Consider the following 24,731-nt stretch of genomic DNA (forward strand, 5'->3'; position numbering starts at 1 on the left):
CTCGACTTTATCAATGACAGTACCTCTTTCTGTTCTCTTCTGCTTGCTACTGAGAGCATAGAAATAATCAGCTCACATCACTTTACAAGGCCAAGATGTTGACTCAGTTTCGATTTTATTCTCGTATTGCTTACTTCCAGAAAAAAATAAAAAGTAATTTGGCTGTCAATTCAGAGACCTTGGTTTGCTTCTCCAAAGCAAGTTAATGTGTCCCCCTCTCTTTTTTGTTCACTTATTCATATGACAGTCTACTCACTAACCATCAAGTTTTAAAAACAGAAACTTCAATTATTTAATATCTAAAATTATCTCTGGTTTAAGAACCCAAGAATCAGTGGTGATGATACCATCGAAGATTTTTTTTTTCTGAAGGCATTCAAAATTACTCGTTATCTCAGAATGTACATTTTTATTGAGATCCTTACTAGGATGGAAAAAGGTAGTTGATCCTCCTGGGGACATATTTCTAGCCACATCTTTTCCTTCATCCATCTAAAGACAAATATGCCAGATCTTAAAAAAATATATCCAAAGAAAGGCTGAATCTACAGCTATGGTCTTTCTGGTGAATTCTTACTGATATTAATTGTGGATTGTATATCTATAAAGCACATGACCACTATAGCACATTTTATATCCATAAATATTCTTCCCGAAACATGGGGTTTGCTGTTTTGAATGTCTATAAAATACACCCGTTAATAAGTCTAAAGATAAGCTATGTTCTTGGAATCAAAGCGGAGAACAGGTCGATTTTACAGAGATTTTTGGTTAGCTTGGTTCGCTGATCTGGGTAATCCAGATTCCAATGCAAAGCCCAAATTATTCAGATAGGCTGTCTTCGCTGGTCAAGTTGAATCCATGATTCTCTGATTCACTTCAAACAATAAAGCGCAGACTCAACAGACTAACTGCGATCAGACATTTTTATAATGGACAAAATAATTTTACCAGTACTCTTGCCACTCTCTAGTTCCACCTGTGATTGTCTCTGTCTGTGTCCATGTCTGTGACATGGAAATGCTTTCTTGAAACCTATTTTCACAAAGGAACTTTTCATGGCTTGCAAAACAAAATAAGGAGCTTACTTACAGTGAACTCCCCGGTGACTGCGTCAAACCCCACATGAATCGTATGTTCAAAGTCTGAAGGAAGAGAGATCTCTGGGCGTTCTTTCTCTTTCTTCTTATTGGCTAAAGGCAAAATGTTAACATGTATTTATTTGGGCTATAGTTTTGTCATCCATAAGTTGTACAATTAGGTTCATGAAAACAGTTACAAAGGTGAAAGACAATCGATTCCAACACAACTTTCACAGTATTCCACTCCAGAAATTACAATTTCATTTGCAGAAGTAGCTGAGAGTTTGACAAAAACGTTACATCCCCATAATTTACAAATTTCCAAAATCCAATTCAAACAAAACTTGTGGTCAAACTGATTTATCTCCTTTACCAGTCGAATAATGTAACCAGTAGGTATCTAGGTAGATTGTGCTCAACTGGCTTTGTTGGATCAAATAGGACTTACTGAAGAAGAAATTCATTATGCTCAAGTCAAGCTAAGGCCTACTGTTAGAACGGACGGACGAAGGGGAAAATGCTGAAGCTATCCATAAAAGTGTTATGAACTATTTCCATGTCAACCATAGCTGAGTACCAAGCAGCTAGAACTTGTTTAATTTACACGTTTACATTATGAAGCATAGAAGCTTGGTCTTCTTCCAATGAGAACACTATTGCAGATCAATCATGTCACAAATCTTTATCTTTAAAAATGTTTTTAATCATTTCCTACCCAGCACTTTGTTAGTAAAAACAAACACACAAATCGCTGCTTTCTGCTGAATTAATTTTATTTAGTTCTCAGTAACCTCAAACCAATGCCTTGGTTTACACATTCTAGTCTGTAGCTCTTTTTCCATGTCCCTGATATATTCTGTCATATTAGCCACTCAAAATCATTGTCCTCAAGTAGCAGGTTTTTCATAGTGACACAATTGTAAATGAGCACATCCCCAGTTAATATGTCAAAAGCCTTTAAAGATATCACCACTGGAGAGATCAAGTTGGGAACTGTAATGAAATTAGTTTATCCTGAAATAGATTCCAGGAGGAAGTCGCTGCGGAAATGTAAAATGGCATCAAGTAGATTCCCTAATAGGCATATAAACAGATCTGAGAATGTGACTTTGATCAGGGTACATCTCACACTCAAAAATAATAATAATAATAATAATAACAACAATAATAATAATAATACTCACCCTCCTAATAATGGGAAAGTCAGCATGGTTTGCCCAATTGAAACCAGTCAACCTCAGAAATGCCCAGGGTGGCCAATTTAGAACATTCTGGTTCAAATAGATATTTCCTTGGCCTGAATTTCAGACAACGTTCAATTAACCATATTATGGATTACTGGTTTTGTGGGTTACCCAGGAGAAATTTTAGATTCAAAACCTTTCGTGTTCAAATGTCATTTTTATGGCTTCTTTTTTCTTTCTACCCTCTCTCTCTGCTCCCTATCTCCAGCCAGAGGACAGAGATATGGGGAAAAAATATGGAAATTCAAGTAGTAAGAAGAGTAGGACACAGGATTAGGAAAGAAAGGCTGGAGGTAGGGGGTTGCGGGGGGGGGGGGGGAGGACAAGGGTCGCTCAGTGCCTCTGCCTGGCCATAGAACACATTTAGGACTCATTTTGAAAAGTACCTATGTGCCATCTAAACTTCAGTACAGATGTCAGTTTTGCAGCAAGCCTACTTTATTGAATATTATCATAACCTAACAGTGAAGTGTAGAGGTTTTTTTGTTGGTGTTCCTACTTCGCTGTATGTTTTTGCACCATGGCTACCAACTCCCCCTTGTTTGACTGCCATGTTTCCTTGTTCAGAACCACCACAGGTGCCCTAGATACTCCTGTGATCATTCCCTTGTTTTGCCTCTTCCCTGCCCTCCCGTCCATATTGGACATAAGTTGACTACCTCTCTATTTCCTTGACAACATGGTCTGATTCTCCTCCCTTGGTGACTGTTCTTTATTTGATTGGCATTGCTTCCCCTTCTGCCTTTTGTAATGCGGTCTTTGGCCTTTAACAATTCCTTCTTGAAACTCATTCCTCATAGATGGCATCCACTCCCAGATACTATTCCCTAATCTGTGGTTGGCAGGAGTAGATCCAGATACTGTGGGACCAAACACTTTATACAATTTGAGAAGAACAGGCCCGTTTAAGTAAAAACAATATGAAATTGCCTAGGGCCCCTCCTAGGGCCTTGGAAGAGCCCCAGGCAAGTGAGGAACTCTAAAGAGGTTTTATTAACTTTATAGTTCATCTACTCCTGGTGGTTGGTGACTTTCTTGGGGTCAAAGACCACTTTGAAAAATCTTTAGAAAGCTGTGGAGTTCCTGCCCATAAAATGTACTGCACACATCTACCCAATTCTGCATATAATTTCAGAGGTTCAAAACTCCCCTGGGCTCCAGAATGAGAACTTGTAGCTTAATCTATGTCTTCAATCATTGCATCAACTTGCACTCATGATCTCTCTTACCAGTAGTCTCTCCCTACTTTCCATTAGTATTGACTGAATGTTTGAACCATGTTGACTTGGACATAAACACTCTACCTGAGCTGATCTATATGAATTGGCTTAATGGAGTCACTCTAGAAGACCAAGGCTCTAGAAGGTAAGGATCGCCAGTCCCTTACCACCCTAATAATGCCATTCCCTTCACTCAGGGCTAAGCATAACAAAGGCAGGAAGGAAGCCCAAACTTGCCCTTCCTCCAATGTCCATGTTCTCTCAGTGAAATGACACCACTAACCACCCAGATCAGAGAAGGATTCAGACTTCAGATACCTCCTCCTTTGGGAGGCCCTGAGCAATGAAAAGATTATGACCCCCCCCCACACACAGGTAATTCAAATAAAAATACTAAAGCGTAAAAAGGTAAGAAAGTCCAAAAAGTTCTTATGTGCCTATGATGGTTAGGTCTTTCTAAAAACTACATGTACAAAATAAATATGTGGCCATGTTTGGGGTGCCCCTAATTTGCTGGGCCCACAGCACCTGCTTATTCTGGCTATTAGGTAATTTGGCACTGGCCCAACTGCCCAAGCCATAAACTTGGGAGCTTCTTTGACTCCCACTGTATTTCTATCTGAATTGGTCACCAAGTTATATTCTATCTCCTAGACTCATCTCGAATCCATCATCTTCCTTTCGTCCGCACACACCATTACCTCAGTCCAAGGTGCTAGCATTTCTCACCTAGTCTTATTGCCTCCAATCTTGTCGCCTGTAATTCATTACTTTGTGGCCAGAGTAACCTGTGAAATATACAAATCTGACCACATTTCCGCCCTTATTATTCTTAAATGGCTCCCCATTACCCATATGGTAAAAGTTCATGCTTGTTGGCATGCTACCCAAGGACCTCCAGGATCTGCCCCCAGCTTTCCTCTCCATCGTCTATTCTTGCCATAGCCCCCACTGTCCCACACCCATGTCAGGCTCCCCAAACTGCTGGATTTTCTCTTACTGCCAAAATTTCATGCTAGGCTAAGGCCTGGAAAGTCTTATCTCTTACCATGATTCCTCCCCCTACCTCCTGCACTTTGGGTGGATAACTCCCAGTAGTCCTTACTCTTCACTCTTGGGCTTCCTCTTCTTTGGCAAGTCTTGTCCTGTCCTCCCTCTGCAGACAAAGCTAAATGCCCTTCTCTTCATGCTCCCACAGACCTGTCCAGGGCAAACTCTGAGCTTGGCACGTGTCAACACTGGAGACTTTACGTACTTGTTGCCCTAGCTAAAACTGAGATACTTGACATCAAAGCCTATATTTTATTCATTCTCACATTCCCTAGCATCTGGCTTATGTCTGTACACTTAATGATTATCACTTATGGAATATTCACTTAATCTCTACCACAGTCACATTAGGTAGGCCTTATGATTATGGTTTAATTATTGTTCTCTACATAAGGAAAATGAGAGTGAGGTTCAACCACATACCCAGGGTTATACAGCTGGCAGGTATCAGAGCCAGAGTTTGAACCAAGGGCCTGTGTCTCTAGAACCTAAGTTCTTAATAGTTACACTATTTACTATTCGGGAACATTAAAAAAAAAAAACTCAACATTTTTGAGTCCTCGTCTTCAGAAAATGTTTAGTATTGAAAGAAGCGTAGATGAGAATTTTTTGTCTTTTGTTCTTTTCAGGAACACTAAAACATATCTCCTCCAGAAAATTCTGCTGAGCATTGGTCGTTTACATTAACATTCTGTCTAACCTGAATCTTGGGTTGATAAGACTCAGCTTGATCAGCTCTGGGTTGATATCTGCAGAGAGCAGAAGCCCAAATGAGTACTACTTTCTAAGGGTATCACCCATGTACTACTGGAACACAGCATGAAGGCCACATCATAGACAGCAAAGTGTTTCGCCCTGGGACCCTCTGGGTGTACATGAGTTCTCATTCCAGGGGCCAGCGAACCCCTCCAGAGTCTCTCATCCTGACATCTCTCTCCATTCCACCACCTTTTAAAGAAAAAAAAAAAGCCCCTCTAATAATCTATCATCTCCTATACACCTTACCCCAATCAGTATTCTGCATTTCCCCAGTGGCTACAGCTTGCCCCATTACCAATCCCCCTACACCTTCAACCTCTTCATTAAATGTTCTCTTCACTTCTTGCCTCCTTTTCCCAAAATTCACAGTGCATCACTCTCATCTGGGAAACTTATGAGAGAGAAGAGAGAGAGATATTAGAGCCTCACCCCCAGAGATTCAGATTCAGTTATTCTGGGGGAGACCCCAGCACCTTTAATGTTTAAAGCTCTTCAGGTATTTCCATTAATCAACTTGGGTGAAGGGGCGACTGGGTGGCTCAGTCAGTTAAGCTTCCGACTTTGGCTCAGGTCATGATCTCACGGTTCATGAGTTCAAGCCCTGCATCAGGCTCGGTGCTGACAGCTTTAGCCTGGAGCCTGCCTCGGATTCTGTTGTCACCCTCTCTCTCTGCCCTTCCCCCACTCGTTCTCTCTTGTTCTCGTTCTCTCTCTCTCTCTCTCCCTCCTCGCTCTCAAAAATAAATAAACATTTAAAAAAAGCAACTGGGGTGGAGAAAAACAACTTTAAATTCTACCCTCCAAGGAGGGTACCACTTCCTCAAATCATTCTGATGGATGCTTCTCATTCGTCCCCATCCAATGTCCTTAGGCCTGGAAGAATGGGGGAGGGCAGGGTTGCCCGCTTGTCATTCCAACCCGTTTATCTGAGATCAGTACTTCTGCACTTGCCTACAAAGCCCCCTCCTTTGAGGTTATTGCCATTAAGTGCTCCCTAAGTCCCCTTATCCATTGAGGACTTGGGCTCCCAGTCTTCCTTCCTTCCCTCAATGCTGACATTGCTCTGTGAAACATGATACATGAGTAGACACTTCTTTCACACTCTTTCCTTTTAACTCCTTGGCCTCCCTCATTTCTAATGAATTTCAGCTCCCTCTGACTTCAGTCTACTCCCATGGCCACCACTAACGCAGGGGTTCTCAACCAAGGCTGCTCATCAGAATAACCGGTCGAGTTCCATGGAAGACCAGTGTCTAAGGCCCACCCAGGACCTACTGTAGCAGGATTTCTGGGGGTGGGACCTAGGCAAATGATTTTCTAAGCTCCATAGATGATGTGCAGATGGAGTGGAGGACCAAAGGTACCCCAGGCCTTTTCAATATCCAGAATGACCCTTTCATTGAAATATTAAACTCCGTTATCCCAGCCTCCCATCCTTCTAGCCCTCTCTTTCCAGCCCTTAATCTTATTTTGTTTTTTTTATCTCAATAAAGCCTCTAGTTTTTGGATCCCTCCATTTTTAGCCAAGTTCCTAGCTTTCTCCTGCCTAGACTCTTTCGTCCATCATTTAAAATTTAAGTTTCTTTATTTGAGAGAAAGAGCGCACGTGAGTGGGGCGGGGGGGCAGAGACAGAGGGAAAGAGAGAGAATCCCAAGCAGGCTCTGTGCTGTCACTGCAGAGCCTGATACAGGGTTTGAACTCACGAACTGTGATATCAAGACCTGAGCTGAAATCAAGAGTTGGATGCTTAACCGGCTGAGTCACCCAGGCACCGGTGCTTCATTATGTAAATTGCTCTTAAGCCACTGCCCTGGAAGCAGTGTCGCCCTTTGACCTGCTCTTGCAATTCTCCTACAAAAACCTACTCTGATACAATCCAACCATGAAACCTCCTCTTCTATACTGAGGCTGATGAGTTGTTGGAGGAAAAAAAATTACACAGCCACGCAGATTGGTTCATACTACAAAAGTCAGAGATCATAGTTGGGTCATTGATGGCACGTGACAATATTCTTTTTACCCGTCACCAACTTCCTTTCCCACTTATTCTTACTGAATATTCCAGAATGTTTCCACTTTACCCAAACATCTGCCTCACCCTCTCCTCCTTGACTTTCCACATATGAAATTCCTTCTACTTCACTGAGAAAACTGGAGGCCATCAGTTTGGAACTCCTCTGACTTCGCTTCCTCTCCCATTCCAGTTGGGTTGATCTCCCTCAGTAACATCTTCTCATGTCTCACTGGAAGCAATGTTCCCTCCTTCTGCCTAAGGTTTATTCCTTCACTGGTGCTTTAGACGCCAGTCCCTGTCACTTCTCCAAGAGTCTAACACCACCAATTATTGCCTATTATTCTTGTATCTTCGATCGCTCCCTCTCTACTGACGCTTCCTATCTGGCCTCTAAGACCTGCTGAGATCTCTTTTGTTGTTAAAAATTAAAACCCTCTGCCACCTCACAACTTTCTCTCACTGCCACAGTCTCTCAGCCTTGCCTTCTTTGGCATAAATTTCTTGAAAATGCAACGTAGGCTTCCTTAACCCGCACTCTCCAAACCATTGCAACAAGTCTCTGAGGTCTCAAATTAATCTCCTCCTTGAAAATGCCCACTTTCCAGTCCTTACAATCGCTGACCTCTCAGGCAAAACTGACATTGCTGACCATGAAGTTCATGAAACTAAATCCTTGCTGCCATCTTTCACACAATCCTTTCCTAGAGCCTGTTCCTGCATTTCTGGGTCTTCCATTGACTCTAAACGGTAGGTCCCAGGAGCTGTCTGAAGTCCTCATCTCTTCTTACCAACATGCTTCGCCTTTCAGTCACCTCACCTACTTGTATGGTTTCCCATCTACACTAGTGACTCCCTGTATGTCTGTCCAGCCCTGACCTCTCTGCTGTATCCTGACCCCATGGAGTTGCATTTTGAACAGCTCTATCTGGATGCCTCACAAACCCCTCACTCTAAATATTTTCAAAAGTAAACAAATTCTCTGTCTTCTCCCATGTGAAGCAAGAAATTACAACCCCTCCTGTGTTCCCTACCTCACCCTCCTCCAGTTTCTCATCATCTGCTTGGTTTCCTAGCTCTGTTAAGGCTTCCTCCTGAGTATTCCCTCTGCATTGTCCTTTTCTGCTCTTACTGATACTGGCTCTTAGGCCAGGCACTGTCATTTTTCACCTACTTAACTCCAACAGCTTGATGTGTCTCCTTCCATCCCCCCCCCTCCACGCAATCCGTTCTTCTCCTGGGGCTAGAGTGAGATTTTGAAACACAAATCTGATACCGTTACTCTGCTTCAATGCTTCCCCATTGGCTTCAAAATCAAATTCAAAGCCCTTAGCATGGCATATACAAGCCCTCCAGGATACTGTCCCAAATTACTTCCGTGGCCCCATCTCCCACCCCTTTCCCACCCCCAATCAATGCACTAGCTATTCGGAACTACTTGTAGTTGAATTCAGAGAGCCTCAACTAACAATGTGTCATGCCTGCCTTCATAATGCTGCTCCTTCTATCTAGAAGACCACCTATCCCTTACATGGCGAGTTCTACTCCTCCTTTAAGACTCACCTCGGTTCAGTGGTCACTTCCTCCAAGAACACCTCTCTAAATTCCCCTCAGTCTTGAACAGATGCCCTTCCTCAGTGCCCACTTCTATATTGCACTTACCACGCTAAACTCTCATCATTGACTGACTTATCTGGGTGCCTCGCTAGGCCATCAGATCCTTAAAGGCAGGAACTGGGACTTCTTCACCTTTGTAACCCAACATCTATCTTAACACAGTACCCGATTCAATAAATATTTGATGAATAAGCAAATGAACAAATCAATGAATGGATGAATGACCTTCATTATATGAAATGAGACCCAATATCTGGAGACAGGTCATGCCTATCTGCCATTATGTGTTCATGGATGAGGAGACAATGGTCCAGGTTCCCTAAAAATTCCTTAGGGAGGAAGGGTATGTTTTAACATACTTCTTATATAGCTGAAGATGATGGTGGCAGCAATGTTGCTGTTTTTCCTCAACAGTGGGGATGACTCTGCACTCATTCAGGCATACCTCTTGCCAGGTGCCACTCCGGGGCCAAATGCATATGTTGGCAACACAGTTGGACAGGGTTCAAGGTACAGCAAAGCACCCAATTCTCCCCCAGATGAAATCCCTGGATGGCGCTATGCTTGCCTTCTCAAAGTGTTTTAGAAGACTGACACCTGAGTCTTCCTTGTTGTAGAAATGCCACTTGTCACCTTCCTCTCAAATTCCTGGAAGTTTTGTTGTTGGGCCTTCTCATTGAATGATGTCATATGGTCCCATCCAGAATTATAGTTTAGAATACTTTCTCATTCCTTGAAAACAGAGCGTGCAGGAAAAGAAAGGGAATGGCAGAGAACAAACATAGACAAATGCTTTCTTACATAAATGTAGCCTAAAAGCACAGAATAATCTTTTTTTTAAAAAAAAAAGCAATGGAAAGCATACAAAGTTATGGTCTATGGCATAATAAAAAGGTGACATGTAAAGCCACATTAAGGGTGCCTGGATGGCTCAGTCGGTTGAGCGTCTGACTTCAGCTCAGGTCATGATCTCGTGGTTCGTGGGTTCAAGTCCCACATCGGGCTCACTGCTGTCAGTGCAGAGCCCACTTCAGATCTTGTCTCCCTCTTTTGCTGCCCCTCCCCTGTTCTCTGTCTCTCTCTCTCTCTCAAAAATAAACATTAAACAAATAAGGCCACGTTAATACCAAAAACTAAAAGCAAAATATTGAGTAAAACACAGAAACAATTTTTCCAAAGGGGAAAAAAAAAAAACCCACATAGGCTGGCTAGTTCTAAGCAGCAAGCATATCACAACTTTGGCTCTTAGGAACCACTCTGTCCTGCCATTCTCCCAGTTTCCTTTTCCTTTGAAAGTGAAATCCACGGAATTGTGGATCAGTGTAGTGACAGACTGTGCTGGGCGGCTCATTAGGAACTTAAGTAATATTCTAAACTTTCAGTCTGATTGGGGAAATATGCTTGGCAAATAAGAAATAGCAACCAACACTACCAGACCAAAGAAACTTAGCAGCTGTGGCTCAGTTGGTTAAGTGTCTGACTCTTGGTTTCGGCTCAGGTCAGGATCTCATGGTTGGTGGGATTGAGCCTCGCGTTGGGCTCTGTGCTGACAGCATGGAGCCTGCTTGGGATTCTCTCTCCCTCCATCTCTGCCCCTTCCTCACTCACTCTCTCTCAAAATACATAAACGTTAGAAAAAGAAACTTAGGTGCCGAGTTGAAAAGAATAGAGTATAAATGTGGCAGCCTATCTAAAGAGGACAGAAGTCTGTGGTGGCCAGTGAGGCTTACTGGAATAGGTAGGACTCGAGAGATGGTCTTAAAAAATGGATAGGCGGGAAAGGGTAAGGCACCTAAAATAGAAAAAAAGAAAAAGAAACAGAGGAGAATCAAAGCTGGCAAGTAGGAAAGTATGGAGGATATCGACGAGGACGTGAGAAGACGGAAGGGTAAATAGATAGGGTATGGCCTTGGAAAGCAGGAAGGAAGGTGAAATTGAAGACGGTAATAAAGAATGTGCTAGAAAAGGTTTTTGAGCAGGTGGATGATACAATAGAGAAGGTACTCTCTGGAAGACAAGCCAGGTAGCTATGTGCTGCTAGGTACGCAAGGCATGGTGGGGGCAGGCTTCAACACGGTAGCCTCTCTCACACAGGCTGAGGAGGAAAATGTACGGTGGGTATGGAATGGGGAGAACCTCTCCGCATCTGTTGCCTCTAAGATCACCTATTAGGCATTTTCTAGAAACCGTGTGTGTGATTTCTGCAACTACACGGAAAGTTACAACCCAGGGGAAAGGACAGGAAGGAAAGCTTGCCTTCTATGCAGTGTTCCCCGCAACACTCAGCACAGAGCTAGGCACATAAAAATCAGACACAGATCTTTTCTGAGTGAAGTATACACGTGAACTATAAAAACTGCTCCAGGGAGGCTGATACTAACGTCCAATTCTGTTCTATCTCATTTTTCCGTTGAGCCAGCTAGTAAACAAGATCTGTGTTTGAAGTCAGCATGCAGCCCAGATTTATGCATCGGCTGGCTGCACATCTCTATCCTGTGATTTTCCACGAAGCCCTTGGAGATAAAGGAGGCCTAATGAAACATTTCGCGAGGAGGCTTACACCGAAGTTGCTGGGGTTGGAGCTCTCCTGGGAGGGACCCTCGCCCCACAACCCTTAGCTCGACACTAGAAGCCCTCCTCTCCCTGCTCTTTGACCTGTTCCCCCTGGCCAGGTGCAATCTGGACGCAAGTGATTTGCGTTCCTGAAGCCAGACTTGGGCAGACATAGAAGCCATTTCTGGCAGGGGCTGAGTTAGAGATCTGCCATACTAAAATGCCTACTGCTCACCTCTGTATTCCTGGCTTTGCTGTGGGAGAGCCATGTTAGGAGGATACAGAAGTATTTTTAAAGGGCTCTCCACCTCCTATGGGCAAACGACCTTTACTTTCCCTAGTAGATTGTCATTAGTGACTTGGTCACTCTGTAGCTGGGTGATAGGTGTTTTCTGTGGCCCGTTAATTTCTCTAATTCACTAAGAGGCCGCTAGTCAAGGCCTCACAAAGATCATTTACAGAATGCTAACCTCGTGGCCTTTAAGAATTAAAATGCCTTAGTGTCTCCTTAACAGGAAAGTAAATTAGGTATTGGAGTTGTTTTAATTCAAGAGAAAAAAACAATGCCGTTCTGCTCCATCGTCTGATTTGTGGGTCACAGAGCACACTGTGCCAGAACCTCCCGGAGGGAAACTTTCTGAAACCTTACACTTCGGTAAGAATAAGTGTTCCAGACCAGTTCTGGGATCCAATTCTTCCTATGGCAACAGCAGCCCTGCAGGTGGTGTCCAGGAGAGCAATAGTCCCAGAGGGACTGATATCTGCAAGATGGTTCTCATCTCTGGCACTCTGCTCTATAAACACATATGGCTCGGGGGCTTATTATGAGAGGGGATCTGCGATTATTTTTTATTAGTTTCATGAAATGTGCATTTTTCCTTACGCATGGGGGAAAATGATTCTTCAGTTTTCCTCTATTTTCTCTTTCTTTTGGTAGGACGAATGTCATTTGTGGGTCTTCAAATTTATTTTTCCCATTGGAACTACTTGAAAGTACTATGTGGTAACGACAATGGAAAGTTAGGCACAAAAATAGATTTTATTCCTGGCTCTAAGTATTTAAAGGAATTGACAGCGCAAGGTGGGTAAAAGATTTAAAAAGAGGTTCTATGTAACAGATGTATTTTTGGCTTAAAACTAGCATCTTGGGCAAAATATATACTGATTCTGAGTGGAAAAGGAAAAACGGTGTCTATGAAATGAGGAAGAAAAGACCCGACTCTTCAAATACTGGATTATAAACGAATCTAAGAGAAGGCATGAGCGGTGACTCTTGTGTTCTATTTTAACATGGTTCTTTAATCATTTAATTGTAAAAGCATCAGGTATTATTTTTGTAATAGAAAAAGACTTAAAAGCTCCCAGAATAACACTGGAATCAGGGAAAAGTAATTGACAATTCTTTTTCTTTTTTTTTTTTTTTTTTTTACAAAGGCCATTACTTTTGGCTAGCAAGTCAGACCCTCAGGAGTAATTGTAAAGGCAAAAAGGTAAGACTACTGTTGTGACTGCGGATTCAGAAAGTGGGTTGGATTCTCTTGGGCTTCACTCGCTTCTGTAAAAATTCCATTTTGTGCATATTCCATTGGCTAAGACCCTATTTTCGAAACAAGTTAGGGAACTGCCATTTTATGACGAACAGTATCATGTTCCACCACCACTGGATTAGGAGTTGGCGAGGATCCAAAGCCCAAGTCTGCCTTTCTTTGTAAATTGGTAGTGGGGCAACTCTGTGGAAGTCATTTAACTTTGGAGTCTCTAACCTGCCTTCTTCTATATAATGGGGGCTAGTCCTTGCTTCCATGATAAGAGATCTGAAGGAGGTACCTGGTATGAAAGCCCTGTAAACACGATAATATCCCTAAACTGCTATCCCAAATACAACATCTCATTAGCAATATACTCAAGTAACATAGTGAGTCTGTTACTTATAGTGGAGTTACTTGTTTCGTTACTGGAGAACGAAGTAATCTGCCATTTCCACCATGTGGGTGATGTCCTTGAAAATGGAATTACCAAGAAAGAGGATTAAGCTGCCCTGTTTTAAACATTCACTGCTCTTATAATCTTTTATGATATTAGCAAATCCCAGGAGTAGAGAGGTGGGAGGGCCCAGGGTTGAGGGTTCATTCTCCTGCTTCAGGTAGAGCATGCTGAAGCCATGAGAGCCCCAGTAGAAGAACCTAGAAAATTTCACCCTTGGCCAGTCACAGTATGTAATCAGCATATCTGGAATTTCTTTACGCCTGGTTCGTTCCCTCTGTGGAAACAATAAGCCTGTCTCCTCCTGCCAGGTCTTTGGCGGCTATGGAAAACAATATGTACTCTCCATAAATCAGCCTCTAATGTACAGATAAAAACTTCAAAGTGGTACCTGATTCGGCAAGAGCAGCTACAAGCCTAATTCAGAAGTTGGGTGTTCCCTGAGGATGATGGGGGAAAGGAAATGATGGTCCCGTGTGAGCCCTTCTAGTGACCTCCACTCACACACAGACAGCCATCACCTTCAGTGGTATTATCTTCAAAAGCATTCAGCAACAGCGATCATTCTGGCAAATCGTCAGGACTCTTGCCCATCTCCTTTCAGGCAACACACACTGTTTCCACTCGCATTTATGCCCAGTTCACACATGCAACAATTTCAATGGAAAATGTTTGAAGACCAAAAAAAAAAAAACAACCCACAAAAAACAAAAATTATGAGGCAATGTCCTAAACCAGACACTCCTGATTGTGTGGATAATTACATAGGGTGCAAGTCTGAGAGAGGGGTAAATTAAAAAGTCCTCATTTGCTTTAAGGAGGAAAGCAGCCTCATATGCCTCAGCTGGTGTCAATTTTCCTCTCCTTGCAACGCTTCGTTTTAATGTTTGACACAACTTTCTTCCGTCTGCCCATCTTCTCATCTATCCCCAGGATCCTCTCCACCCTCTAACCTCCCCCTCACGTATCACTTCCTCTCTCAATTTATATCTCCCTGTTGCTTCTTTCCTTCCGCGTATCTGTCTCCCAATCCGGCATTCCATGCTTGAACTTGACCGTCTGCTCATTTTAGCGGGCCACCGTATTTGTCCCCAATTTCCCTGTTTGTTGGCTTTGATGAAGAAGCAAAGGCTCTAGTAAACAGAGGGCATCATTATCCCACCTTCTTACCATTTCAACCACGGGGCACTTCTAGGAGTAAAAGAGGCTCTTCTCCTGGGGCAGAGCACTGACCTTGGAGGACAAGCAAGATGCCACGTCCGCCAGGCTTCCCAAAGGGCAGGGCAGTGATCTCCCAAGAGCACTCTGCTGAGCTGTACGGTTTACATTTGGAGAACCAAGAGGAATGGAAATACCATTCAGGAAGTAGCAGTCTCGGACATCTGGCTTTCTGATAAACAGGACCCTCAATGAATTGTGCCTCCCACCGGCGATGATAAGGATCTTGAGCTACTGCAAGATCTCAAAGGGTCTTCAGCGTCACCAAAGAAAGACTGCATACTGTTCCGTCTAGTTATCACACTAAGTATGTTTTATTGTGTGTTAATTGGACGAAAGTTAATAGCGGGCATTGACCAGAACATCTGATAACAAGACCATAAAGGATAAGCTGAGAGTCTTCTTTAATATAATCATTGCACAGTAAAGCTTCTTGTGTAGAGAGAAGTGGCATACTCTAGGAGTCAAAACAGTATGTATGCAATACAATAACAACACTATATCGCACTTTAAGAACTTTTTCACATATATGAACATGCTCGTTTAGAGCCTTGACTTTCTAACTTAAGCAATATTTAAGCCCGTCAAATATACACACCAAATGAGAATATAACCCACAAAACACCCAAATCAAATGTTAGCACATGTCTGTTGTCAAGAATATTTTCTTACCGTCTCTTAAAAAAAAAAAAAAAAAACCATGAAAAATTTTCTTTCCTTCTGTGTGGTGATTAAAAAAAAGTCCCCTTTTCTGAAATTCAGAGAGGTTTCAAAGTGCACTGCCATCTTAAGGAAAAATGAAAGCCACTGCTGGCTTTTGGATGCCAAGAGCAGAGTTGACCACACGTTCCCTTCGTCCTGTTACAAGGCAGCGTGACGGAGCAGACAAAGCACCAGGTTTGGAGTCAGAGAGACCTGGGAGACTCCCGGATTCCCTCACTTGCTATGTGATTCTCGGCTGTCTACTTAAATGCTTTGAACTTAAATCACCTCATCTGTGAGAAGGGGATAATCCCAGAGTGGCTGCTAAGGGTTAAAAGACTCAATCTGTGTAAAGTGCCTGCCTGGCACCCGGTCTGGCACCCAGGGACTGCTCGGTAAATGGTGGGCTACCTCTTGTTCGCTTTGACTTGATTTGTATCCAACCACCCCCCCGTGCTCCTCTGGGGAGAGGGGCCCCGGCGTCATCCCCAGGCTCACCAGCTCCCAAATCTCCCTGGGTCCCCCACAAACCAAGCACACAAACCGTGCTCTCTAAAGACACAGCCCCACGCACAGCGTGGCGTGTCCTCTGAAACACATCTCATGCTCAAGTGCGGGGCGAGACACAAGACACGAGAAAGCACGCTTCAGAAGACACACACGTCACGCAGAGCAGGTCACCTCAAAATGCAGCCTCACCGGCCTCTTCCCCACATGCTCCCCTAAGCTTTGGGTCCTTAACGTTGATTATTTTTAGAGGCACTATGCCATTTTCAGAGGCCTGGCTGATTCATTCGCCTCGTTGCATGTGCCCTACTGGTTTATTTATTCATGTATTTTTTTCATATATATATTAATCATCCGTGTATTTATTCCCCTCCTTGCTCCAAAATGGATTTAAGGTGGCTTATAAGAATATACACAATATGATACCATAAATTCAAAGTAGATAAGGAAGGAAAAGGAAAAGAAACACAGAGACATAAAATGGAGCCCAGAAGAAAGCTAGTGCAAAGTGCATACATTCCATAGAGTCCCATCACCAGTGCTACGTATGGGCCGCACATTTGGCTGCAGGCTTTCTAGTAGCCAACGAAAGAGAAACCTGATCAGTCTCACACTGCACAGGGTCCATAAAATGAGATCAAACCACTCGTTCGGGATGTCCTCTTCCTGCTCTACGTTCTGAAAACTTCTCTATACGAGAGTATCAGAACACGGTGGCAAAATGTCTCCCCTGATTTGCTCTAACACCAAGATTCAGCTCGTGGGACGGTCCCCAGCAAAGATAGATCCTCAATCTTGAAATTACATCTACTGCTTCTTATTTCTCTTCTATCTGTCTCTTGAGGTTCCATTTGGCCAATGAAATGCAGCTATTAGAGAGACTTCTTAAGCAAAAACCTCTGCTGTCACCAAAGTGTCTTCATTTAACTAAAGAGATAGACACCGTGACATTATTTATAACAAAAATTTGGAAAGGACCTCAAGTATCCAACTGAATAACTGGTCAAGTAAACCATGACACCACTACACGATGAGATATTACACCCTGTCGAAAATGGTATTTATCAAACTTCTTAAAAATGCAGGAAAATATTCATGATAAAAATTCTAAGCATGTCTTAGGTAAAAATTAACATATAAAACTGCATATTAGGATTTCAACTATGTAAAAAACTGTATAAAAGGATATGTGTATGTGTGTGTATGAGTGTGTGTGTGTGTGTGTGTGTGTGTGTGTGTGTACCATCTCCACAAAAAATGTCTGGAAAGAAATCCACGAAGACATTAACATTGTTTCTGAGATTTGTGAATAGGGGTGACTTTTTTCTATATGCTTTCGTTTCCATTTTTTTTGATACTGATAAACAAGTTCTATATGAGGAGGAAGACTAGGAGGAAAAATACTGATCCAGATGGTTATTATTTTTAGCTTGTAAAATTATGGGCAATTTTAATTTTCTTTAAAGTTTTCTATTAGCAACAAATAAATTCTAGTTAGGGGCAAAGGAACTTCAAAAAAAGAAACAAGATTTCTAAAAATCTAATTATTTGGGGCTGTTTTGTTTGTAAAGTCCAAAATGATGCCAATGTAGTTAACATCTTACAATTCTTTAGCACTTTTTCATTTTAGCAGTGCTCTGATATTTAGAATTACATTAGACTACCAAAAATATTTTGCGAGGTAGGTATCAGGTATCACTATCTGCATTTAACAGGTGATGAGACTCAGTGACTGGCCCCAAGTCACAATAATCGGTGGCAGAGCTGGACTCAGATTCCTCAGAACCCCAAGTACAGTGCTCTTCCCATTCATTAAGACTGACTGTGGTGTAACCCAGGCAGTCACCTAGAGGCAGGAGCATGGACACAGTGACCCCTCCTTACCTATGAGGGTCAATTCCTGAACAACCCCCAAGGGAGCAGGGTTCAGCTGAAGAAAGTATGATTTTAGGAGGTTTCAAAAACAAAGGGCAGGGGAAGTGAGGTCCCATGCAAACTTCTGAAAGCCCTCATGAATAATTTTTTTGCACAGTAAAAACAAAAACAGTAACAACAGTACATTACGTGAAAAGAATAATGAGAGTTTACGTGGCTTAAATTAGTCAAAGTGATAGGTATAGGTTCTACACGGTCTCCATTGAGAGCCTAGGATGATTTCCACAGGTGATGAGGATGTACCCCTCATTATGACAGTGGAAAAGTGGGGGGGAACAGTGGAGAGATGAAGGGAAGTGAGCTGCTCGCTCAAATCATGGCTCTTTAAATTCTCCCGGTCATTGAAATCCAATCCTGAAATTGGAACAACTGGCTTGTGCTGTTAGCCTGATCAAGCAAGTGACTTTAAGTGGTAAAACTTAATGACTGGCTCTTTTTCTGAACATTCTGTCTCCTCTTTTCTGAAGATACTTTAGCACTTCCATACAGAGTTCGAATTAAATCGTTCAAAGTTTGTCCGAAAGCAGCTTACGCAGGGTCTGGCACGGATACTTGAATGGCACTACTTTATGATTTCGGCTCTTCTGAGGGTCCTTTCTTCCTAATATAGAAATGTAAAAAGGCTCTTAGTACCCCTTGATAGAGTTCAATGAAATCATTCAAGATTTGTCTGAAGGCAGCTTATCAGCTGTCCAGCAATGGTATTAAATGGTCCTCTTTGATGATTAAAGTCCTGCTAAAGATGATTTCTGTCCAGTGTGATTGTTTGAAGGCATCACAGCATCTCTTTACAAGGTTCTGCTACATCACTCAGGCTTTGAACAGGTTAAGGTTTGACATGTAAAGGTATCAATTTGCATTGCTTTCTTGGGAGAAGGTTTTAATCTTGTCCTAAAAAATTTGCACCTGTTGGGGCACCCGGGTGGCTCAGTCGGTTAAGCATCTGACTCTTGATTTCGGCTCAGGTCGTGATCTAACGTCACGGTTCCTGAGATCAAGCCCCACGTTGGCCTCTGTGCTGACAGCACGGAGCCTGCTGGAGATTCTCTCTGCCCCTCCCCATCTTGTGCTCTCTCTTTCCTCTCAAAATACACACTAAAAAAATAAATTAAAAAAAAATGTGCACATGTTGCTTGTAACTGTTATTTGTCTCCAGTCCTACAGCTTCCTAATTATCTCTGTCAGCACTTATGATAATCATCTCTGGAGTGCCAGAAGCTTCCTGAGAGTCATCCTCTAGTAGCATCATATCACTTGAATTAATATCAACAGGTTCAGATCCAACTTCAGACAGAGTGCTCCTGTACCAAATGCTCATTCTCATCTATAGGTTCTTCTTGATCCCAAGACTCATGGTCTTCAGGACAGATCACTGAAAGGCATGCCACCATCCCTAGCCAAATCTTTTGTCAGCGTGCATTAATGACAGGCTCTGTTGATCTATTGGTTCTTTCAGTAAGAATACACCATTAGTGAGGTGCCTGGGTAGCTCAGTTGGTTAAGCATCCGACTCTTAATTTTGGCTCAGGTCACGATCTCATGGTTTGTGAGATCAAGCCCCGTGTTGGGCTCTGCGATGACCGCATGGAGTCTGCTTGGGATTCTCTCTCTCCCCCTCCTCCACTCATGCTCTCTCTCAAAAATGAATAAACTTAAAAAAAACCAATACAGCATTAGTGATCGTGTCGGAATCCCATGAGGTAGGATTTTCAGACAGAGGAAACTTGGTGAGATTTTCAACAACAAAATTGGACATTAGTTTGGCATGTCTTCTCGAATAGTTGGATCAAACATTGATCTAAGAGCTCAAGGATCTGAAACACGCAACTCATTGTAAAAGGCAACCTTGGGGCACCTGGGTGGCTCTGTCAGTTAAGCGTCCAATCTTGGTTTCAGCTTAGGTCATGATCTCACAGTTTGTGGGTTCAAACCCCATGTCGGGCTCTGTGCTGGCAGGGAGGGGCCTGATTGGGATTCTCTCTCTCTGCTCTCTCCCCCCACTCACATGCTCGCTCTCTCTCAAAAAAAAAAAAAACATAAGAAAAATAAAGACAACATTAACATGAAGGGTGCGCACTTGCAAATGCATCTGAAGCACCAAAACGACTGGGAGGAATCAGCAGGACTTTGAATTCCAGATTGTTCTTTTTAGTCTTGAACTTCCACGAGAAAGCACTGTTCAAACCATTCCTTAAGGAGAGAAGGACTTATCCATGTTTTTCAGTGTGCCAGTACACCAGAAACTTGGCTTGGGTTTTTTTTTCCCCGGGAAGATTTGGGTATAGTTTTGTGTCAAGCAGTAGTGGTTTTGCCAGGAGGTCACCCAAGTACTGGCACAAAACAGAAACAGCAGCCTCTCTGTTTTCGCTGACCTCACGTCAGCATCACTTAGTTGGTTCTTGCTCTCCAAAAGGGCAAGTGGGATTCTTCAAAGGCTTCCAAAAATGGCGGCTTCTACAGCACTGAAGATTTGGGCAGGCACATGATTCCCGTCTTCATTCACCTCCTGTGGTTGTGGCAGATACACCACAGGAGCTGCAGGGTCTGATGGTTCTTTCTTCGGCACCACCGTCACATAAGACTTGGTCTCCAGGTCATGGTGTACCAGAAGTGTCTTAAGCCATTCCTTGCTCCCAGCAGGACTTTTTGCTGGGCCCACTTCAGTGTCTGAAAACATGTCTTTGGAAATCCCTCGTGCATTTTCACAGATCCCTTGCACGGAAAGTGCTTCATCGTTCTTTTGCCGGTCTTCAGTGTAAGGGCTTAACATTTCCGTCTTTTCCATCCTTGGGTCAGCAGGCATAAAGCATCTCTTAAGCGACTCAGGTGTACAAGAGGCAATCCTGGCTCTAAGAAGAGTTTTGGCCTTCTTTACGGTACAAATTGTGGCGTCACTCACACCACAGGACGTGCGACGCTATTTGTTTTACCTTGAAGGAGCAGATCGCGGATGTCCCTTTTCTCTTCTAAAGACACCACCCTGCTTGCCTTTTGGCTCCTTGCTGGGGTAGTGTACTTGTTTCACTCTCTTCCACCTCAGTAGTCACATTTATAGAAGCCATGTTTAAGTTTACGCTAATTAGCACAACCTGACAACTATCTACTAGAGATTCTATAGCCCTTGGTATTACAAATGGTTTTATGAACACCACATGGATTCATGTCAATATGGTATTGTGATGCTCAGTGCCAATAGGGCTGATCGTGTAGGGGACAAGTGGCACGAGACTGAGGGAGGAAACAAATGGCTCAGAAGTTTCTTTCCACCTTAGGATACAGCCAGAGAGACCATCATGTGGCAACTTGGATTGACTCCTGCACACTCAATTCAGAATTTTCACGGTCGTCATAAAGGTATACAGAAGTAAATCCACCTATACTCAAATTTCCAATAAGGACAACTTCCAGTTAGAAAGGGATTACTGTTAAATTCTCCCCTCTAAGTTATCAGAAAGAAAAGCGCTGTTCATAGATTCAAGACAGTACTGCGGCTATGATTTCCCTTGGCTTAATGCTATGAATTCAATTTTATGTGCAAGGCAAACACGGTACAAGTGTATTTCCTGTCAACCCACAGTAAGTCAATCAAACATTATCCTCTGACAAAAGGCAACCTCTGAAGATGTCGAGGCAAAGGCCAGGTAGGCCCTGAACAGCCACTGCTCAAGAAATGACTACCCAACAAAGAAAGTGACAAGGAAAGAATAAACTGGCCCCTTTTCAATGCCCGGCCACTGATACTTTACTTTTATCCCCTCCTCCTGGGAAGATAGAGCGAAGCCTGGCTTTCTTATTCTTCTCTTCAGGGGCCATGGGAAGTGGTTTGGAGCTGTGGTTGAGTGCCGAGGAATCTCGGTTGTTACTATTCATTCTCAGCGGGGGAGCTGGGGGTTTCTCTTCGTTATCCAGACTGTCAGACATTTTCAGTTACCACTGATGGCGCAGCTCCTAAAGAACAGGAGGAGAAAACAGGAATTAAGAAAGAAGAGGCCTAAAAGACCCATCTAGTAAAATGGGGGCTCTAACAGCTCAGACACAGAAGCATTGGTCTCATGGCTGCCTCCAGTTTTGTGGGTTTTGTGATGACCATTTTGAGAGGTTTCTTTTCTAGAGGGGAGGGAGCTGCCTCCTGAAAGACCAATGATGTAATTTCCCAGAGAGGAAAGTGAAGGCAGTAATTAATGGCTTTTCAAGATGTAGACACAAACACATAACTTTTCTATACACATAACACAAAACACTTCCTTTTCTCAAAAATGAAACTCTATTTTCTGCCGTCTACTCTCAGCCTTTTAATAAATTATGACCTTCTTTAAAAATTCTACCCAGGGTGCCTGGGTAGCTCAGAGAGTTGGGCATCTGACTTCCACTCAGGTCATGATCTCACGGTTCGTGCGTTTGAGCCCTGTGTCGTCGGGCTCTATGCTGACAGCTCAGAGCCTGGAGCCTGCTTGGGAGTCTCTCTCTCTCTCTCTCTCTCTCTCTCTCTCTCTCTCCCCCTTCCCCGATTGTGCTCTCTCTCTAAAAAATAAATGAACATTAAAAACAAGCTAGAAATATTTCTACCCTGACTTTTATGATGGTCAGGAAGCACAACTCCTCAAAGTCTGGAGCTGTCATGGGTTTGGCTGTTGATCTTTAATGGCCCCAAACAATGACCCGTTAGCTGCTCTGACATTGGGATGCTGCTGGCATTGGATTCTTACCTGCATGTACCAGGCTTACAAAACACACTCTACTGTTTTATGTGAAAGAACTGGGGCGTGATCTAGTAGACCTGACAGTTTCAGCAGAGCATGGATGTAGTGACCGGGGAAAAAACGCTGCATTTTCAGGTAGCAGGCAGAAGATAAAGCTGAGCCAATGTCACCATGAGCAAAGAGGAGCTAGCTCCAAGGAGAGGACCACTTCCTGAGGAGCCATCATAACCTTACGCTGGTCATGCTTTATGTCCTGAAACAAGGAATGAGGGAGTTGGCCTCGGTAAGAGGGCTGTTAAGGGCCGGTCTGGGTTTTAGCAACTTACCCCTGCTCTCAATGTCATTACTCGTTAGCATCTTGTGCTCAGGACGGAATACATTCAGGTTTCATCCCACTGGAAGGTAAAGTGGACTGGAAAAGCATGGGCTCCCCAGCGAAACATTTCGGCTTCTGAGTATTTTCCTATTCTAATTCAAGTCCCTCCACTGGCGACCCAAAGGGACACTCGCCATCTCAAATCACGTGTTAAGAATATCTTCCAAGTGAATCTCCAGTTTGAATACAGGGAAAATCAAATCCCACTGCAACAAAATCTGCGTAAATTCATCAAGTGTTAACTGGCACTAATTTAGGAGCATAAGAGCTCTCCAAAAATGATTTAGCAGATCACTTTCTTCCAACAACATTAATGAGAAATAAGCTATCGTAATTATTTTACACCTTTAGTAGTTACAATGTGTTTGTTATTTTCTTTTTGTTTGTTTGTTTTTTTACATTTATTTATTTTTGAGAGACAGAGGGAGACAGAGCACAAGTGGGGGAGGGGCAGAGAGAGAAGGAGTCACAGAATCCCAAGCAGGCTCCAGGCTCCGAGCTGTCAGCACAGAGCCCGACGTGGGGCTTGAACCCACAAACCGCGAGATCATGACCTGAGCCGAAGTCGGACGCTCAACCGACTGAGCCACCCAGGCACCCCATGTGTTTGTTATTTTTGGTAATGAATTGTTACATCGTGCCATGTGGAAAATTTTGCAAATTTTACTATGTCCTAAATTTTCTCCAATTTAAGTATTCAAGAATAGGTGAGTACCAATTAATATTTTCTCCAGCTGCACAGGTAACTGCCAGCTAACAATGACTGACCTGATCTTAATTTGGACAACAGATCTCTTTTCTTTCTCTTTGCCTAAGTGTCACGTCTTGCATTATCTTCATGGATTTAAGATTGGTTCTGTATTTTTTCAGCAATCATGATCAGGAAAATAGTAACAAGCGTTTGGTCACCACCAACCACTTGATTAACCTCACATTTTCCTATACAGGCGAAACCACGGCACAAGATAAACTGAAAAACCGTGATATCAAGGATAAAGCAGATTCATAGATACTACTGGCATTAGTACATACTTTGACTAGTACATAAAACCGGTGTTGATGGGTCTGCATTCCCTCTTACATTTTAAATTTGACCCTTCTAGGGGCGCCTGGGTTGCTCAGTCTGTTAAGCATCTGACTTTGGCTCTGGTCACGACCTTGTGGTTCGAGGTTCGAGCCTCGCATCTGGCTCTGTGCTCAGGCTCAGAGCCCAGGGCCTGCTTCGGATTCTGTATTCCCCCCACCCCCTCTGCATCTCCCCTGCTCACGCTCTGCCTCTCTCTCTCAAAAATGAACATTAAAAAATTGTTTTTAATTTGGCCCTTCTAAATTCACTGTTTCTCCAGAAGAAAAGTGAGTTTAAGACTGACTTCACCAGTGGCATTATTCTGTACTGGACAGGTCCATAGTTTTAATTTAGTCACTGAGAAGAATTTGCCACCAGGAGAAGGCACTGTTTTCTGTGGGGTTTTTTTTTTCTGTTTTACTTTTTTGGGCTTCAACATAATGCCTGGATATGGATGGGGTGATTATTACATAAAGCTCAGATATACAAAAGATAGCTTGGTAAAAAAAAAAAAATTGAAAGCCACTGCAAAAAACAAAAACAAAAACAAAAAAACCCTGAGGATTTAAATAGAAATACCTAGAAGATAGGTTTCTGAAAAATGTGTCTCACAGAGAGAGAGAGAGAGAGAGAGAGAGAGCGAGCTGGGTGATATATATTTTCTGATGACATATTACATAATTTAAGATGATGGAAGTTAGACAAAC

General features: G+C 43.0%; 1 protein-coding gene across 14 annotated transcripts in view; it reads right to left on the reverse strand.

The window, feature by feature from the left end:
- Nucleotides 1–24,731, reverse strand: part of PAK3 (p21 (RAC1) activated kinase 3) — a 249,095-nt gene that overhangs the window by 68,110 nt on the left and 156,254 nt on the right. For all 14 annotated transcript variants that reach the window (XM_081793298.1, XM_081793299.1, XM_081793300.1 and 11 more), the window contains 2 exons: nt 21,629–21,830; nt 1,093–1,193 (listed from right to left, as the gene is read on the reverse strand). In XM_081793298.1, coding sequence (XP_081649424.1) covers nt 1,093–1,193; nt 21,629–21,803 — 276 coding nt within the window. In that variant the 5' untranslated portion in view covers nt 21,804–21,830. The remainder of the gene's footprint in view (nt 1–1,092; nt 1,194–21,628; nt 21,831–24,731) is intronic.

Source organism: Panthera onca, chromosome X (genome assembly GCF_046562875.1).
Source record: "Panthera onca isolate mPanOnc1 chromosome X, mPanOnc1 haplotype 2, whole genome shotgun sequence".
Lineage (NCBI taxonomy): Eukaryota > Metazoa > Chordata > Mammalia > Carnivora > Felidae > Panthera > Panthera onca.